This window comes from Heterodontus francisci, chromosome 12 (assembly GCF_036365525.1).
Source record: "Heterodontus francisci isolate sHetFra1 chromosome 12, sHetFra1.hap1, whole genome shotgun sequence".
NCBI classification, from domain to species: Eukaryota; Metazoa; Chordata; class Chondrichthyes; order Heterodontiformes; family Heterodontidae; genus Heterodontus; species Heterodontus francisci.
Window position 1 is genome coordinate 76,469,694 of NC_090382.1, and position 20,570 is coordinate 76,490,263.

The window sequence follows — 20,570 nt, forward strand, 5'->3', positions numbered from 1 at the left end:
TGGCCCCCCTTCGTGAAAAGGTTGGAGAACCCTGATATATAGCCTTTCATGAATTCCAGACATCCCAAAGCACTTTACAACCAATTTGAAGTGTAATATCTGTTGTAATGTAGGTAATGCTATGTAAAACAGAATTAATTCCTCAGCTCTCCTGTAAAGTGAAGTAGTCACCTGATGAATACATGCTTGGATGTCACCCTGATTGATATTGCAAAGATCCCCATGGCTGCATGAAAGTGCCATACAAGTTGCATGTGGTCGTGACTTTCAAAGGCACAGACAAATTTATGTTGGAAGATCTCCTTGGCTATAATTCTTCATGCAGTACTGGTCCAGCTCCATTATTTCCTCTTTGGTGAATTGCACTCTTCAAATATAAATTGCCTCAAACAGGACCTGGGTTTGCCCATATTTTTTTGAGGGAGTGGTATTATCTTCTGAAGTGTATCCTCCCTAAATGTTGCTTCACTCCCTTTTTTCCATCCTCCCTTGCATCTTTTGCTTCAAGATAATAGTATACAAAGGTATGTCTGTAGGGAATCCCATAACTGTTCGTTAAAAGGGTGGAGGGGAGGGAGAAAAATCTACCAGTGATCTCACATTCTCATGGGCAGTCAAAAGTAAGTCACACACTCCCTATACTGAATGCAAAAAGGCATTGCTCCATAAAGTTTTTTCCAGCTGTAGCAATCACTATTCACAATTTCAGCAACCTTCAGCTCAAATCCTTCTCACCTCCACCAGTCACATCTGATCTTGGCAACAGCTGCTCCATATACTTATCAATCTAACTTACCCCAGTGCATTGTGAGCATAAATCTAGGAAATTCAGGGCTGTTGCACCATTTGCTCTCATTTTAATATATCAAAGTAGGTAGCTGCAGATTTTGCAGCTAGCCATGGAAACAACAAATTCTGTTTGGAAATTCAGGCACTCCATTCTTGGGGCAGAAAACTAGTGTAAAAATCTTCTACCTCAATTTGCTGACCGGTCTATGTTTCAATGAAGCAAGGCTACTGAATATTGCGAAACCAGGGCGGTTAAATGGAGTTCAGATACAGTGCAGCCATGATCTAACAGGCTCAAGGGGCTGAATGGCACATGAACTGCCCCAACTTTAGGCCCCTTTGGATATGGTGTGGAATTTCAGGGTCTAAGTTTCTATTGGCACTTTTTTTTTGTCATTTCATCATCTGCATTGCGTTCCAATATCAGGAAGTGCAATGAAGAGAAATAAGGAAGGCAATGACACAGCAATGTGTGTTGCAAAGCAGTGTTAGTTTTTACATATCTGCTTTATTTGTCAGGGATAAGAGACAGAACAGTACTGGTGGTGGACATCCAATTCCAAAAATGATGAACGGCATTGCAGTTTTTCACTTTGTTGGTAAGAGCTCTTTGTAATTCAGTTTTTTTTAAATTTTTGGCTGAGTTGATATTTATTTTACATTTGTAAACTTCATTGTTTTAATTCTTTAAAACTAAACAAGGAAAACATCTCATAAAATCATAGAATCATAGAAACTTACAGCACAGAAAGAAGATATTCGGCCAGTTGTGTGTGTGCTGGCTCTTTGAAAGCCACCATTCTTAATCCCATATCTCGGTTTTTGTGTGTAACTCCATAAGTGCTTCATCTTGAAGTATCTGTCCAACTCCCTTTTAAAATTATTTATGGAATCAACTTCCACTACCTTTTCAAGTGGAGCATCCAGGTATCAACTACTGTCTGAGTGTAAACATTTCTCCTCATCTCCCCTCTCAGGGTCTTTTGCCAATTATTTTAAATCTATGACCTCTGGTTATTGACCCACTTCCCAGTGGGAACAGTTTTTCTCTATCTAATCTATCAAAATCTCGCATCCTAAAAAACTCTATTGGGTCACCTCTTAACCTTCTCTGTTCCAAGCAGGATAGTCCTAATATTTCCAACCTCTTCTCATAACTGTCCCTCATCTTTGGTAACATGCTGGTAAACCTCCTCTGTACCCTTTCTGAAACATGTACATCTTTCCAGAAGTGTGATGCCCAGAATTGTCCACAATGTTCCAGCTGAGGCCTCATCAGTGATTTATAAAGTTGCAGCATGAACTCAACAATTCTTACAGCCTTTGGAAATTTTCAAAAGATTTTTCAACCTACTATTAGTCCTGGCAAGACTGATGTTGGAGGAGGTGGGGAGGAGGGGATGCGGGGATGAAAAGGCAGGCAAATTATCTTTTTTTTAAAAATTCAAGTACCAGTAATACATAGAATTATAAGCTGCATTTCACACAGCTAACCTGCCGTAGCCACATCACAATTATAAAATTACATTTAAATGAGCCTTCACTTTAGCTTCAAGACAACCACTGATATATTTTGTTCAATCTTTTTGAGTGGTTTTGTTGACTTTTTCTTTCAAACACAGACAAAAAGAAAGCTGATCTTTCCTTCCAATGTGGGATATAGTGCAATCTTTGTCTAGAGCTGTGTGATTTTCTAGTCCAATTAAAGTTCATTCCAGAAAAGCTAGAAACTAGAAAGCTAAGTGAAAAATGACAATTTGTATCATTATTCATAGCTACCTGAGTAGCTTTGTGTAGGATGGAAGACAAGTGGGGTTGGGGGGACAGTGCAGATAGAAGGCCTGGATAGTTCTGTCCTTTAAATAGCTGCTGCAGCCCTTTAAATAAATGCTGCTATGTTGGATATCCTGCTCCTGATACAGTGAGTTCCCCTTCTCTGACAAATTCCCCATTGGAAGCTAGCTGAGAATATCTAGTTGGCAGGAAACTAGAAGTTAGTACGGGAACGGCAGTATGCAATTCAGGCAGGCACAAAGCCCATGTCATACTCTTCCTACCACCAGAGCATAGTCAAATCCATCCCACTAAGTAGGTCATTTTGGTTTCTCAACCTACAAAAAAGGGAGAGTTGTACGGAAGATGACTGAAAGAAAAGCAATAAGAATTCTGAGCATTTAAGCAATGCACATTTAACCAGAAAAATTATGTTCCCCAAAAGGAAAGACTTCCAGATATATAGTGCCTTCCACAATCACCAGACATCCCAAAGTGTTTTACTACCAATTTATGCACAGCAAGCTCCCACAAACAGCAATATGATAATGACCAGATAAACTGTTTTGTGATGTGAATTGAGGGATAGGTATTGGCCAGGACACCCAGGATAACTTCCTTACTCTTCTTTGAAATTATGCCATGGGATCTTGTATGTCCACCTGAGAGGGGGCCTCGCTTTAACGCCACCTCTGAAAGATGGCACCTCTGACAGTGTAGGACTCCGTCAACACTGCACTGGAGAGTCAGCCTGGATTTTTGTGCTCAAGTCTGATAAGGACGTCATAAAAACTATGAGGCATAGATAATCTAGATGTAAACAAGTTACTTGATGTGGATTGTAAGGAGAGAAATAGAAAATGCATGAACAAAATTAATAATCCTCAAAATAGGCTGAAGGTTAGAAGAATTGCTTTTTCTACAACAGTAAATGCATGGACCAGATTCCCACCAATTGAAGAATATGATGCTGTACTAATTAACTCCTTTAGCGGTTGGCCATAGGTGTCCTTGCACATAGACTTAACCATCAATCAGCCCAGTACTTACATAGCCTGCTTCTTTACCTTCCCCTGTCCCTACTTTGTTCTTTCACACAGACACATGGAAATTTTGGGAATGACGTACTTTTATCTTCCCTGTAAACCGCTCACTACTCTCAGTGACGGAGGGTGGAACGATGACAGATTCCTCCAAGATTTACTTGCATGCAGTATGTTCTTGTTTAGTGAAGCACAATAGATACCTGCACAGCCATGGCAGGCCTCGGAAAATATTCAACATTTTATCAATGCCTTCATGATTGCACTTAAAGGAAGCCCATAGTAGAAGGTAGAAACTGAAATCTGTAGGTGCCTTTGAAGAACTAGCTTTGAACATAGTGAACGCCCACTCTGTAAGTTTTGAAAAAAAAACTTACTGCGTTGTTTGTCAGAGATCTAGGCCACGATCTTGCCCTTAAGCCAATCTTACACCAAGTTCTTCTGAATGTGGGACTGCAGGCTTTCTCTACATTTGAATTCCCTGCCCTTGGCCCCAACCCTCCTATGTCACTGTTTTTTGCAAGGAGTGATCCAATGTGCCATCTCTCCCAGGGCCCTGTGAAAATCCCCTATGTAAGGATTTGACCTGGCATGTCTGGGTCCTGGCCTCATTTCCAGCTTTACCGATGAACCTCCACTGGTACTGTGGTGGGAATACGCTATTAAGGCTGAGGATTTTTGACCCCATAGCTATACTTTTCTTTCGCTGCCATAAATTTGTTTACTTGTTTCTTCCCCTATAAATAGTCCTGCCACTTGCAGACTGTCCAAAACATTGCTTTCAATTATGCAAAGAAAAAACATTCTGCCTGGTTTCCACTTTCATTTTCCTTATTCAAAATTTATACATTGTAGTTCTGAAATTCTCAATATTATGGAAAAATATCTATTTCCAACTTATTGAATTATTTCATAATCTTTTAACAAGTCTCCCTTACTCTTCCCTTTTCAAGGGAACAAAGTCCCAGGATAAACAATTGTTGTATGTAAGACATTCTTCTAAGTCTTGCTATAATCTTGTCACCACCCCAAATCCTTTGTCATAATATAATATTCCTTGTGAAGTAAGGTGACCAAAACTTATACTCCAGCTGTTGTCATGTACAGTTTTACAATCAATGCTTTTGATTTTTTTTTTAAATACCAAGAACACTAGGCTGCTGAAATATTCCCAGATGTTATTTCTTCTTCTAGTGTGTTGACTGAGTACATTTACAAACTTTCCAACTTTACATTCACCGGTATTAAACTGCGTCATCAATCCTACTGCTCATAAACCATCCTAAGTATTTGGACACAATCTCAACATTCAGAATTTTAAGTCAAATCCTCAAAAGTTGTTATCTTTTCTTTTTCAATGCACAGTAACCTTGTGGAATAAATGCATTTATTTCTTTTTCTTTTATAAAGGTGCCAGTTTCTCCATCATTCTTGTTCAATGTATCTTTGTGTCAATATCTTCTGAAGTTTTTTCATTAAGTCCTGTGCCTGTAAATTTTGATGTATCATCATCATATACTGAAGCTGATGAAAGTTTGAAGACTGCAAGTCAAAGACAAGATGGAAATGATGTTAGCACACAAACCAATTCTCCTTTAGGCAATGCCAATGTTTTTGCTACAGACTCTAGTTCAAATCAGACAGTGTTTAGTACCATTGCCACCAGTGAAAATTTGCAGGACAATGCTATGGATAACTTTACACTGACTGGGATATCTGAAAGATCCAGCACTCCAATCACATCACCCCTAACTCCAAATATATCAGCTGTTACTCAAAATCTGACAACCATTACTCAACGTAAGGAACACAAACGTGAACCCACAAAAGAAACCAGACAACATAAAGGACAGGGAATTATGTCTGGTAAGAATTACTAAATTTCATTTTTTTTTTACTTCAACAGTTACTCATATCTTAATATGGAATCACTTGTTCCTCAGTCTTCAGCTTGCCAAAGTTTTATTAGCTTACAGTTTAAAATAACATGCATTTCTAATAGAACTCACATTTGATCTGAAAACTGATGTTTTAAATAAACTGTCATATAACAAATACTGCAGATCTGGAAAAATAAATTCAAAAAATTGCAACTATATTTCTTTGGCTCTTGGTTTGAGTTTTGACTGCTCTACAGTGTTTGGCATATTATTTTATGTTTCAGAATTATTCCCCAGAGTTTAAGACCCCAATATTTACTGGGGCAGAATTTCCAAGTTGCGGGGAGATGTTCTGGTCCCTAAATTTTGTGGAGCTAATTCACTGTACAAATATTTTGTTCCAACAGAATCCCTGCACGAAAGCCAGCCTGATTGACAGGCTTGGCTCCCTGTCGGGCGGGGAGCACTGTAGAAGAGGCTGCAGCCAAGGAAAAGTAGATACCTTACTGCTGGTGTAGAGATCATGGGTTGGAGAGTGGGTGGGTGCAACATGGCTGGTAGGGTCAGAGAGTGAATTTTGGTTTTCGGAGACAGATCAGGGCTGAGGTAAAGTGTAGGGGATGGGTTCAGTGATTGCGGGGAGCTCCAATGGTGGTGTGTGGTCAGTGATCATGGGGTAACGGTCGGTAGTAATAGGGAGGTCAGTGATCATGGGGTGTTGGTGGGGGCCTGTGATCATAGGGGGAGTCCAATTGTGGGGCAGATGTCCAATTGGGGTGTGAAGCAGGTTGGCTTGGGAATTCTGGAAGGAAGCACTCCTGCTCTTCCTGGCGCACAAGCAGTGCTGGAAAAGCATTTAGTTCTCCCATATAGTAATCCTCACCTCACTTTATCTGTGGGGTTTCCTGAGGCTCAGGAAACTCAGCAGTCAGGGTTAAACCAAGAATAGCAATAAAACCTGAGGCACACAACAGTATTGAAATAATTAAATGGCAACATGCTTCTTGGTAGTGAGTTATTAGCTTCCTCTTGGCCCCGCCTATCTTAAAACCGGAAATGGTTGGGTTCAAGATAGGTTGGGTTCAGGCTTGAGATTTAATCATTTTTAAATCCAATCAGACCCCCAACCCACCCATTTTTGGGGGTTAAAATTTCTCCCCAAGCTTCTTTGAGCAACTGGAGTTAGTTCACAGAGGAAGTGGTTTCTTGGTAAATGATTGTAAACAGTATCCATTTAATACTGTGTAACAGGCTGATGATCATGGCAGATTCTTTGCAGATGAAGATCATGGGAAGGATTGTCTCTGTGGTAATTGTCATGATTGTTAGTGGCTGAAGAGGCCAATTCTCGATCTGCAGCTGGAGCACAGGAACTCCTTGGGGAGGCTCTGGTATAAGCAGACTCCTTCCGTTGTCTGTACTTTTCTTCAATTTGGAGTGTTTGCAAGTTGCACCTCGATCTCGTTTACCGCAGTATAGTTCACCATAAAACACTACTTTTGGCATTCTGGAATCCTCCATGTGCGACTCATGTCCTGCCCAGCACAATTGGCATTGTAAGAAAGTGCATTCAATGTGGGACAGATTGTTCTGTTGAGACCTTCATTGTTTGTGATTTAGTCCTGCCATCTGATGCTCATGATGACAGCGTTGATGGAAGTGCTCCAGCAGTCACATTTGTTTTCTGTACAGAACCCATGATTCTGACCCATACAAGAGGGTGGTGATGACAACCAGTCTGTATATATGAATTTTGGTAGCAATGCGCAGTGAATGGTTTCACCATACATGCTTCGAGAGGTGGCCAAAAGAAATTTGGGCCTTGGACAGTCGATTGTTCCTTGTTGACAATGGCATAATTTGAGATAATGCGACCTAGATAGATAAACTCTTCTGTATTGAGGTTGCTGCTGTTAATGCTGAGCTGTGGAGGATTGTAATTTCCTTAGGGCTGTAGTTGGTACAGCACTCCTGTAATCTTTAGGCTAATAGTAAGGTCAAGGCATTTGCTGCCTCAGAGAGACAGTTTACAATGAGCTGCATTGCGTCCTCCGTGTGTGCCAGAATGGCGCAATCGTCAGCAAAACAGAAGTTCCATGATAAGCTCTTCTGTGGTTTGGGTATGTGCCAGTAGTCGTTGCAGGTTGAAGACACTACCATCTGTTTGAAAGTGGATGTACACATCCTCTGTCAAACTTGCCTTGCCTCTTGAAGCAACATACTGAAGAAAATAGAGAAAAGAGTTGCTGCCAGAACATACCCTTACTTAACACCATTGGAGATAGGTATGCTATCTGAGAGCACTCCATTCTGCTTGACCTGACCTTTCTGGCCTTCATGCAGTTAACAGAGAATGATGAGGGCACTCCAATCCAGACAATATCTTTCAAAGTCTGTCTTGGCTGACTGTATCAAACACCTTGGTGAGATCTACAGAGGTAGAGTACAGGTCCATGTTTTGTTCTCTACACTTCTCCTGGATCTGTCTCATCACAAATATCATGTCTGTAGTTTCCTTATTGGGTCTGATTCCACACTGACTTTCAGGGAGGCTTTCTTCAGCTATTGTCGGAACAAGTCTATTTAGAAGCACTCTGGCCAAGACTTTGCCTGCAATGGAGAGTAAGGTGATGCCTCTATAGCTTCAACAGTCAGACTTCTCTCCCTTGTTCTTTTAGAAGGAGAAAATCACCGCAACTCCGAGGTCATGAGGCACTGCCCCTTTCTCTCATACTGTTAACAGATCTGTAAGCCTATCAAGGATCATGTCTCTTCCCTGCTTATAGACCTCGGCTGGAATCCCATCTATTCCGGGGGCTGTGCGTAATTTGAATTGTGCTGTAGTGGTCTTGATCTCTTCATGGGTTAGTGGTTCATCCAGCTCAGACTTCACTTCCCTCTGGGAGATCATTGAAATGGATGTCTCTGGCACCATTTGCTGGTCACCAAATAGGCTCTCAAAGTGTTCTGCCCATCAGTGCAAGATGGATTCTTTATCTATGAACAGGATTGTGCCATCTGAAGATCTTAGTGGTGCTTGCACAAGATGGAAAGGTCCATATATAGATCTTAAGGGTTTGTAGAATGATCTCATATCTCCCATACCTGCATACATATGCATTCAGCGACTGCAGTCCACCAGTTGTTTTGGATGACTTGGAGGTTGGTTTCAGAGTCCTGCTGGCTTCCCTATTATGCAGCTTTTGTAGCCTAGTCATCAGGGCATATAAGTAATCGATTGTGGCAGGCGTGTTTCTTTTCAAGAAGCTCTTGGATTTCTATGTCATTTTCATCAAACAAATCTTGTCTTCTTCTGGTTAAAAAGCCAACCACTTCTGCAGTTGTTCATCGTAGGACAGATTTCACCTGTTCTCACTGCTCTGCTAGGTTAATATCACTGCCTAGAGTCAGGTCACAGCGGAGACTAAAGAAATGCATTAAACAAATGCTCAACCTCATGCACAGTAACTTGTTCTGAATAATGATCTGTGAGTCATTATTGTGTCACAAAATCTTTGTTTTTTATTGAAAGCTAAGAATTCTGCGTGCTTTTAAAGACTGAGAAAAAGGATTTTCTGTGAACATTGAATGCTGAAACATGATGTTTGAACTGAGTGCAGACTGCAAGGCACCTTGTTTCCAAGCACCTCAACAGGGAAATGATAAGAAGATCTATGACTGTCACATTGATTGTTAAAGTTTCAGTTTTGCTGTGTGTAAAAAAGACCAGGGAGCTAAGCCAGCATTACTGTGAGCTGGCTGCGACTTGTGTTTGCAGACCAGAGAAAAGGACTCTCTCTGAAAAAAAAATTTGCCTCTCTTGTAAAAAGAAATTCCACATTTGAGGTGGTGGCTGAGTTCTGCCTGAAGAGAGAAAAGACCCCTGGAAAGGAAAAAAACCCAGGAAGAGGAGTTGCTGCTCTCTGTGGAGAAAGGCTCCTTTGCTGAGAGGAAGCTCTACATTTTAAAAGGCAGCAAATTCCTATTGCCTCCAGTCTCTGAAAATCTCTGCCTCAGGAGTGATTCCTGTTGCCTCTTATGTTTTGGGAGATCTGGAAAGCTCAAGAAAGCTTCTATTGCTAGACTGCTACTTCAAAACAAGCAGACCTGTTGCTACACCCTTTGCTGAAAGAGCTGTGTGATGCCTGCAGCAGACGAATTGCCTTGAACATCTACCCATCACAGACTGTTCATTAACCTCGACTGGAAAGACTTTGAGTGGCATCTGACTATTCAACTCTGGGACTCTCACCAATCCGGAAATATCCTACCAGAACATTACAACCCAATTATTTTATTATTCCTGAGAAATGGTTGTAAAGAGAAAAGCCTTTTAAAATCGGTTGACCGTTTTTTTTTATGTATGGGTGTGTGCATGTGTTTTAGAAAGAAGAAGAAGTTTGAAAAGAATCCTTTCACATATAAGTTATTTCATTATTGTTTAAATAGTTAATTTTGTTGTTGTTTAAAGAAACCTGGTTTGGTGTGCTTTATTCTGGGGGACAAATAGAGTGTTTGATTTGGCTACTTTCCAGTATGTGGGAAACTTCACTAATATGTTGTCACCTGTGAAGCAGTGGGACTAAATTAACAGTGCATACCCAGAGAGTAGTGAGCCTGTGGAATTCGCTACCACAGAAAGCAATTGAGGCCAAAGCATTGTATGTTTTCAAGAAGGAGTTAGATATAGCTCTTGGGTCTAAAGGGATCAAAGGGTATGGGGTGAAAGCAGGAACAGATTACTGAGTTGGATGATCAGCCATGATCATAATGAATGGCGGAGCAGGCTTGAAGGGCCGAATGGCCTACTTCTGCTCCTATTTTCTATGTTTCTATGTATTACTCCCACCTTGGTTGTAGCAACTGCTTTATCAATATAAGAAAGATTTCCTGAAACCAGCTGCAGGCATAGTTGCTATAACATGCAGATGATGTGACCAATAAATTTCATCAAGCACTCAAGTATATTCCTTGACAATGCCTTGAAGTCCAGACAGACAAACCTCCTCTCTCCAAGGCCCCAAACACTCCTTCCAGATGAAGTAGAAATTTACTTGTACTTCTTTCAATTTAGTATACTGTATTCGCTGCTCAGAATGCGATCTCCTCTACATTGGGGAGTCCAAACGCAGATTGGGTGATCACTTTGCAGAACACCTCAGCTTGGTCTGCAAGCATGACCCCGAGCTTCCGGTTCCTTGCCACTTTAATTCACCACCCTGCTCTCATGCCCACATTTCTGTTCTCGGCCTGCTACAGTGTTCCACTGAAACTCTACGTAAGCTCAAGGAACAGCACCTCGTCTTCCGATTACGCACTCTACAGCCTTCTGGACTCATATTGAGCCCCATCAATTTTTATTTATTATTTTTATATATTTTCTTTTTTTAAAAAAAATAATTATTTTTTAACCATGTACTAGTCTCAAACTTGTTTTTCATATTTTTGCTTTTCATTATTCTGCCATTAGCACTCTCTCTGGACTCTTGCTTTGTCTTTTACTACATCATTATGTCTTTTAATTTGCATTCTGTTCCATGACATCTCCATCATTTAATCTCTCCTGCCATCCAACCTATCACAGACCTTCCTTTTTGTTCTTCTTCCCCCACCCCCCATCCCCCCTTTCATTTGCTCAAAGACTGTTACATTTCTAACTTTTGACAGTTCTGATGAAAGGTCACAGACCTGGAACATTAACTCTCTCTCTCTGTACACAGATGCGGCCAGACTTGCTGAGTATTTCCGGCACTTTCTGTTGTCATTTCAGAGTTCTAACATCTGTAGTATTTTGCTCTTCAAACATTAAGGGGGCTGATTTTGCGATCAGCCGTGAATGAACTTTCCCATTGGCTTTTTATGGGCTTTTGGACTGGAAGTTCTTTATCAATCAATTATCGAAAATGTGCAGTGCCCTCTCCAGAATGCCTCAGGCCTGTGTGAACGGAACAAGTAACTATCTCCTTAAACAATCAGACTGAAGAATTCTTAATGAAAAGTGCAGAGTCTGAACCAGGAAATGCCAGATAGGATATTGAATTCAATGTCAAATCGGGTACAGAAACCGAAATAAAGGGAAAGATTGGATTGACAGAGAGATACAAGAGACAGAAAATGTAAAACAAAAAAGCAAACATTTTTATTTACGTTTTTAGATTTTAAATCTCCAACAGTAATTAAAATCTGAAGGAGTGAGGCTTCATACTTGTTAAAGTTAATTTTCTGTGCTAGAGTCTTGTTTGGCAGTAATTAAGACCTGTGGGATTCTCTACCCCGAAAAGCAGTTGAGGCCAAATCATTAAATATATTCAAGAAAGAGTTAGACAGACAGCAGACTCAGACAGCGGGAGATAACGAGAGCGGAGCCGGAGCATAAAGAGACCGGGAGAGAGAGTGAGAGTTCACTCAGACAGCGGGAAACAGCAAGAGTGGAGCCGAAGCATAAAGAGACCGGGAGAGATTGAGAGAGAATTCACTCAGACAGCGCCGGAGGTTTGAAAAATAGTCAGTGACATCACAGGAAAGCTGCAAGGTGATTGGTTGGTGAGTAATTTCCATTAGGGAATAACTCTAAATAGCTGGGTTCGTAACTAAAGTAAAGAGAAAGGTCTACAGTTCTTTTTAATATAGTAGGTAGAGTTTTTTTTGGCAGGGGGGGGTGGAATCAAGGTTCCTGGTGTAAACAATCTAATTTTTGGGTAATTTAAGAGAGTAAAAACAGAGTGAAAAATAAATAAAGAGTGAGATCACAGGAAAACCGTAAGTTCATTGCTTGGTAAGTAACTGCTAATTTGAATTAACTGTTCTAAATTGATTTCGGATTAAAGGTGAATAGGAGAAATATTTTACAGATTAAAAACTAAAGACCAGTCGGAAATTTAAAAAACAAGTTAAAATCTAATAAAATAAAAGAGATGCAGGGCCAGGCGATGTGTTGTACCTGCATGATGTGGGAGCTGGTGGACCCCATTGTGGTTCCTGGTGAACACATCTGTAGCAAGTGTTGGCTGCTCGAGGAACTCCGGCTCAGAGTTGATGAGCTGGAGTCTGAGCTTCGGACATTGCAACACATCAGGGAGGGGGAAGAGTTACCTGGATGCTGTGTTTCAGGAGGCAGTCACACCCCTTAGATTAACTACCTTGAATTCGGCCAGTGGTCAACGACAGGAGGGTGTGACTATGAGTGAGGCAGGTAGAGGGATCCAGCAGGTAGTGTTGCAGGAGCCTCAGCCATTGTCCTTCTCCAACAGGTTCGGGATTCTTGCTCCATGTGTGGACAAGTGCAGGGACTGTAGGGAGGATGAGCAAACTGACCACAGCACCGTGGTACAGGGAGCCATTCAAGTGGGGGGAGGAAAGAGAAATGTAGTCGTAATTGGGGATAGTATATTTAGGGGCATAGATACTGTTCTCTGTGGCCAGGATCGAGAGTCCCGAAGGCTCTGTTGCCTACCTGGTGCCAGGGTTCAGGATATCTCAAATGGGTTTCAGAGGAACTTGAAGTGGGAGGGGAAAGATCAGTTGCCGTGGTCCACGTAGGTACCAACGATATAGGTAGAACGAAGTTAGAGGTTCTGCTGAGAGAATATGAACAGCTAGGGGCTAAAATAAAAAGCAGAACCAAAAAGGTAATAATCTCCGGATTACTACCTGAGCCACGTGCAAATTGGCAAAGGGTCAAGAAGATTAAAGAGGTAATGCTTGGTTCAAAGATTGGTGTTGGAGAAATGGGTTCGAATTCGTTGGACATTGGCACCAGTACTGGGGAAGGAGGGAGCTGTTCCGATAGGCCGGGCTCCACCTGAATGATGCTGGGACCAGGGTCCAAGCGAATCGCATAACTCGGGCTATAGATAGGGCTTTAAATGAAATAGTGGGGGTGGAGGGGGGGAGGGAGGGGGGGGAAGGGTTCAGCTGCATGGAAAAAACAGGAAGTTAAAGGAGAAGGTAGGAGTGCAAGTTAGTGGTGAGCCTGATTGTAACCAAACTGCAAGAAGTACACTGGTTAAACCAGAAGAGAGAAATAATAAACAGGCGAATAAAACATCAGCTGAAGGACAAGTTAGGGGTATAGCCCAAATAAGAGTTCTACATACAAATGCACAGAGTGTAAGGAATATACTAGATGAACTGCAGACGCAAATTCAAATGGAAAAATATGATGTGGTGGCCATTGCGGAGACGTGGCTGCAGGATAGTCGGGACTGGGAACAAAATATACCTGGTTATAAAGTTTACAGGAGGGACAGGGAAAATGGCAGAGGGGGTGGAGTAGCCTTACTGATTAGAAATATCACCTCATTGGTGAGGGAGGATATAATGAGGGGAAAGCATCCAGTGGAGACCTTATGGGTGGAACTGAGGAACAGAAACAGCTCTGAGGTGTTAGATTGTATAAATGCACAAATTAGAAAAGTGTGTAACAACAGCAGAGTAGTATTAATGGGGGATTTTAACTTACACATAGATTGGGAGAGACAGACTAGCACCGGTCAGAAAGGTAGTGAATTTCTGGAATGTGTCCGGGATAGTTTCCAACTGCAATATGTCCTAGATGTAACAAGGGGACAGGCAATATTAGATTTAGTTATGAGTAATGAGCCAAAGTTAATTAGTAGCCTAACTGTGCATGAACATTTATCAAATAATAATCACAACATGATCGAATTCAAGATAGCGTTTGAAAGTGAAAAGCACAAATCAGCTGCTAGAATTTTAGACTTGGGTAAGGCTGACTTTACCGGGATGAGAGAGAGAGACTGTCCACGGTCAACTGGGTAGATCAGTTAATGGGTCAAACGACTGAAGAACAGTGGAGAATATTTAAAGAAACATTTAATGAAATACAGAGCGAGTATATACCCCTGAGAGGAAAAAGCTCCACTTCACAGAAAAAACAGCCATGGACAACTAAAGAGATTAGGGATAGCATAAAAGTAAAAGAAAGGGCTTACAAAAATGCAAAATACAACACAGATCCAGCCGAATGGGATCAATACAAAGACCAGCAAAGGGTCACAAAGCAGCTTATAGGAGCTACTAAAAGAGATTATGAAAGGAAACTTGCAAGGGACATCAAAAATAGAAAGCGGGTGGTCAAGAGCAATGTAGGCCCACTAAAAGCTGAAAATGGAGATAGTGTCATTGATAATGGGGAAATGGCAGACATGTTGAACAATTACTTTGCCTCAGTATTTAAAGTTGAAAAGGAGGATAACTTGCCGGAAGTCCCGAAAACAATTAATAGCCGATAGGGGGCAGGGACTTAATACAATTAACGTAAGTAAATCAGCAACAAGGAAATTAATGGAACTAAAGAGTGAGAGATCCCCAGGACCTGACAGTTTCCATCCGAGGGTGTTAAAGGAAGTAGGGGAGCACATTGTAGATGCCCTAACTATAGTCTTTCAGAGTTCCCTAGATTCAGGAGTGGTCCCTCTGGATTGGAAAGTTGCACATGTCACTCCACTTTTAAAGAAGTGTCAAAGGGGGAACCAAGGAAATTACAGAACAGTTAGCCTGACATCTGTGGTGGGCAAGTTGCTGGAGTCTATAATCAAGGATAGGGTGACTGAACACCTAGAAAAATTTCAGTTAATCAGGGACAGCCAGCATGGATTCATGACGGGAAGGTCACGCCTCACAAATCTCATTGAATTTTTAAAAGAGGTGACTAAAGTAGTGGACAGGGGAATGTCTACGGGTGTTATTTATATGGACTTTCAGAAGACATTTAATAAAGTCCCACATAAGAGACTGTTAACTAAGGTGGAAGTCCATGGAGTTGAGGGCAAATTATTGACATGGTTAGGAAGTTGGTTGAGCAAGTGCAAAAAATAATCAAAAAGGCTAATGGAATGCTAGCCTTTATATCTAGAGGATTCGAGTATGAAGACACAGAGGTTATGCTGCAGCTGTACAAAACCCTGGTTAGATCCCACTTGGAGTACTGTGAGCAGTTCTGGGCACCACACCTTAGGAAGGATATATTGGCCTTGGAGGGAGTGCAACGTAGGTTTTCAAGAATGATACCTGGACTACAGGGGTTAAGTTACGAGGAGAGATTACACAAATTAGGCTATTTTCGCTAGAATTTAGAAGGTTAAGGGGTGATCTGATCAAAGTCTTCAAGATATTAACAGGAAAAGACAGGCTAGATAAACTATTCCCACTGGTTGGAGATTCTAAAACTAGGGGGCAGTGTCTATAAATTAGGACCAGACCATTCAGGAGAGATGTTAGGAAGCACTTCTTCACGCAAAGGGTGGTAGAGGTTTGCAACACTCTCCCACAAACAGCAGTTGAATCTAGAACAGTTGTTAATTTTAAATCTGAAATAGATAGATTTTTGTTAAGATATTAAGGGATATGGAGTTAGGCCGCAGATCAGCCATAATCTCATTGAATGGCGGGACAGGCTCGAGGGGCTGAATGGCCTACTCCTGTTCCTATACAGTTCTTAGGGCTAAAGGGGTACGGGGAGAAAGCAGGAACAGTCTACGGAGTTTGGATGATCAGCCATGATCGATCGTACTGAATGGCAGAGCCGGCTCGAAGGGCCAAATGGCCTACTCCTGCTCCTATTTTTCTGTTTCTAAACTTCAATGCCTCTCTACCTCACTTTCCTCTTTTAAGGCACTCCTTAAAACCTACCTATTTGACAAAGCTTTTGATCATGTGCCCTAGTATCTCATGTGGCTCAGTGTCATATTTTGCCTTATAATCTCCCTGTGAAGCACCTTAGGATGTTTTATTATTTTAAAGGTACTATATAAGTGGTTGTTGTTGTTGAGTCACGTTTATCCTTCTTATGCACTGAAGGCACAGTAAAATTCTTTGTCATTAAAAAGTCTTGACCTAGTCCTGCTCAGCACTAAAGATTGACAAATCACTTATCTCCTTCTGATTGATAAAATGATGACAGTATTGGATAAATTTTATTTGCCTGGCTTATGGATTGTTTCAGACAGAATCATAACATAACATTTCTTTTTCTAGGAGTTCTTGTCGCCATCATTATTGTCATTGTACTGACTATAATCATTGTAATTGCGGTAATATTCTGCTTCACTCGAAAAGGAAAAGTAAGTTCTTTTTCTAGTTAATTAGTTTCAATAACTTTTTCCCTTCTGTAGGTTCCCCCCACCCCAGAACATACACCAATTTCTATCTACGAAATTGGGCAGATGTCCTATTCCCAAGCCCCCACCCACTTTTGCTACAGCTACTTCATAGTCTACTTCCACAAATCAACCAACCCTCTCAATTTCCATCCCTTTTCCTCCATCTAATCTGGGCAGAATTTTCAGTCCAGTACTGTCGGAATGTGTCATTGTCTGAGGTGCCATCCTTCAGATGGAATATTAAATTGAGACCTCATTTTCCGGTTCAAGAGGATATTAAAGATGATACACAAAGTTCTCCCATCCTCTGGCCAACACTTATCCCTCAATAAACAGCATCAGAACAGATTAATTGGGCATTTCCATCATTTGTTATTTATGGGATTGGCTGAGCGCAAATCGGCTGCTGGGTTTGCCTACATTGCAACAATGACTACAATCCAAAAGTAATTCATAGGCTATAAAACACTTTGGCAATACCATGAGGATGTAAGAGGGGTTATAAAAAATGTAAGCTTTTTCTTGTTTTTTCCTCTCGCAATCACACAACTCTCATCCCCCTGCCTATGCTCCATTTGGCTGCACTCTGTTATTTGTGGAAAAATACTTTACAGGAAATATTAGCTGGGCATTGTTGCACCTAATTTTCCTAAGCGGTGGGCTTGGCTCAGTTTGTAGCACTTTAACAATTGAGTTAGAAGGTTTAATGTTCAATCTCCACTATGGAAATGAGCGCCTCATCTAGTTTCATAACCCTGTGCAATATTGAGGGAAATTTGCAATGTCGGAGGTACCACCTTTCAACACTGACAAAAGCGACAAGACGACAAGCAGCAGCTATGTGCTGCGTTGGTAGATCAGGACTTACTGGCTACCAATAGAGATCAGCAGCCATATCACCCTAACTGAAGTTTTAAAATGGTGGGAGGTAATTTCAAAAATTGGAACAGTGATCATCTTTAAAACTTCAGCCTACCCTAAGGATGTTCACTGACTATCTCAGGGGTAGGCTGTACAGCCATATTCTTCAGCCCTCTGTCCTGTGGTGTCATTAAAGTGGATGAGAAAAAAAAATGAGGTAGGGATGCCAGGAAAGCCTCTGTCTGTCATGCTGCCATTGTAAACTGTGCTCCCCACCCCTTAAACTTCCCCCCACATCCTGGGAAATCCTGGCTGAATGTAAAACAATGGAAGACCTTAAAATCAGAGTCCGTACTTTTTCCTTACTTTGCAACCAAGAGACTGGGCAATGCGTGACGGTAAAGGTCAGAATAAGTCACTCTATTAAACGTAACCAATGAGATATCCCAGGAGTGATCTATTGCTGGGAAACCACCAACATGAAAAGCGTGGTTAAAAGAGCCAAGTATCCCATTTGTTCTTTACCATTAAAATTCAACATGCTTTTGGATAACAACTTACACTGGACAGACACTGACATTAAGTCAGAGGTATAAATCAGTTCCAGTGACCTATACACCCTGAGCAGATTTTACTCCCCTTGGCTTGGGCCTCTGTCCCAGTCTCGGGCCTAAGTCCCATTTTATTATTACTGGTTCCTTTAGCAGTGGATAGTTTTTTTTTTAAAAAAGAGATCTGGCTTTATTTTGAGTTTGTCAGGGAAAGGTAAATTGGCTTTACCAGTCAGAAAATTAAATAGCAATTTATATGAATGATTTAACATGTGGATTTTCCTCTGCAGCATGCATCATATAGCACATCAAACTATGAACTTGCTGTACCAATGAATGAAGTATGCACAGAAACCCCTAATGAATAAGGAAAAATGCATCATACAGCAGTGGAAGGCACTCACAGAATTGAATAGTTTTCATTGTGAACAATGAAAGGGAATTACAAGGAAAGTGTAACAACTTAATATTCTGAAATTGATTATGAGCAAAAAATTTATGTTGGTAATTTTGTTTATTTGCAAAATGCTTTTTCAATGAAAATTACTTTTTAATTTTTTTTCTAATTTTACAAGTATTTGGTTTATGATGTTATAAATAGCATTAGGCACTGTCATATGCAATAAACTAGGCAATTTGTAAGTAACCATATTTACATATTATTGACTGATGTGATTTGAAAACAATGACAAATAACTGGTAAAAGTAAGGCCCTTCTGCAATCTGCCTAAAATGTCCAGACTCCACCTCAATCAATAGTTGTTTTGCATTAGTTGCCCTTTTATCTCCCTAATTTGTTGGGTAATACAACAGTGATTTCCACAGAGACAATTCATAGTCCTGCTCATTGAAAATAATGATAGTGATAACAGTAAGCATCACCCTTATTTTTTGTATTTTTTCTTCCTCACACTGTCCCACAGTTAGTTAATGGACATGTATGAGAGATATATATACCATAAAGGAATGAAAATGCAATGAAAAACTTAGTCGTACTAGGTCTGTGTAAACAAGTGACAGGCAAGTTCATTAGTAAAGCTTTGATGCACAAAGTATAATTTTAAGCTCCATGTCATTGCCTTCACTCAGCTATAGTGTTTTTAAGATCATGTCAACTGAATCACAAAAGAAAAATCATTGGTTATTTTAGGCCATCTTTATTCTACACTTTTGGCACTGGTGTGATGTAGTGTTTATTGTTACCTCTCCTCAATTTGTGAAGTGTCACTGACAGTGAGACAACCTCCAAGTGATTAGCTCTCAAGACCTCTGCCTGAACTGCTGTTCAGTCAATGGAATTAACAATCAGAGCAATACAAAATGGGCTGCTGACTTGCTATCATCCATTTTATATTTTCACATGAGTCCAGATATTCTTTTGTGTCTTAGATCAGAGAAATGTGAGAGCAAAACCAGCTTAGATACTGTCACTCATGTAAGGTGTGTTCAGCCAAAACAGAAGATCCAAGTGGAACAGATAACCACCCTGTCAAAAGGGGATTTCTCGACTCGACGCTCTTGAAGATAATACCTGCATCTCAGGGAAAAGAGATTGGCTCAATCATGTTGCTCCTAAAGATGAGGCTGTTTAAGGTCTGAAACATTACTAACCTCAAGCATCTAGATAATAATCTGCACATTAGCTGTCCAAAACTCATTGGCTATCACATCTGTAATAATCTCAGACTCTGATTACTGTTATCATTAATACTCAGCATCTGCTAATAATGAATTATGGCATTACAAAGTTATAAAATATTTATGGCACAGAAACGACCAATTCAATCCAACAAGTCTATGCTGGTTTTTCTGCTCCAAATGAGCCTCCTCCCACCCTCCTTTATCTAACCTCATCAACGTTCAGTTCCACCTGCATCTTTTGTTTGGGCTGAACCCACCTTACACAAGTGACAGTACCTGAGCTGACTTTGCTCTCATCTTTCTCTGATCTTGGGCACATAGGGGTAGATTAATATTCAGTAATATACTGAATTATCTATAAAACGTACGCTACTAATTTTGGTGTCTATGAATAATTTTCTATTCAATTCATTCACTCGTTACCTAAATCAAGGATTGAAAACAAACTTAAATTTAATCCAAACTGGTTAGTGTAAGGACCATACGGTGTCACAACTCAGGCATCACTCATTCCTAGACTGAAAATGAGGTGGTAAAACCCAGATGGTTCCTTAATGAGGAGAAAGGTCATGGTGTTAAGGATTTGTCTGATGCCTTGGCATATTTTTTGCGAGGAATGCTAGAAGGAAAGGTTGCAATAAAGAACTTATTTTATGTTCAGGATTCTATCTTGTAGTTCAAGACAATCTCTTCAGAAATTTGCTAAAACAGGCAATATCGATAGAATATCAGTAAAACAGCCAAATCGCCAAGGCTTCTTGGTAAACATATCATTGGCAATCAGATAGCTATATGTGTCAGGTTAGAACTATACAAATATCAAATCAACTATCTTTATGACATGTTGTTAGGACCCATAGCCTTCCTTAACCACTTCTCAATATCACATGTTGGGAACTGAATTGGCTG

At 40.6% G+C, this 20,570-nt stretch overlaps 1 protein-coding gene across 1 annotated transcript; it reads left to right on the top strand.

The window, feature by feature from the left end:
* Positions 1-1,283: 1,283 nt before the first annotated feature.
* Positions 1,284-19,005, top strand: LOC137375934 (uncharacterized). The gene is made up of 4 exons (XM_068043677.1): positions 1,284-1,388; positions 5,016-5,471; positions 16,484-16,569; positions 18,311-19,005. Exons 1-4 carry the CDS (start codon positions 1,355-1,357, stop codon positions 18,386-18,388), a joined length of 654 nt encoding a protein of 217 aa, XP_067899778.1. The 5' UTR covers positions 1,284-1,354; the 3' UTR covers positions 18,389-19,005.
* The last annotated feature ends 1,565 nt before the right edge of the window (positions 19,006-20,570 follow it).

What these genes read in the sequence shown, in the direction of transcription:
- LOC137375934 (XM_068043677.1), top strand. Translation starts at nt 1,355, where the DNA reads ATGATGAACGGCATTGCAGTTTTTCACTTTGTTG. An exon ending in TGCAGTTTTTCACTTTGTTG is followed by an intron (nt 1,389 to 5,015) that starts GTAAGAGCTCTT and finishes TCTTTTATAAAG; the next exon opens with GTGCCAGTTTCTCCATCATT. An exon ending in GCTTCACTCGAAAAGGAAAA is followed by an intron (nt 16,570 to 18,310) that starts GTAAGTTCTTTT and finishes TTTCCTCTGCAG; the next exon opens with CATGCATCATATAGCACATC.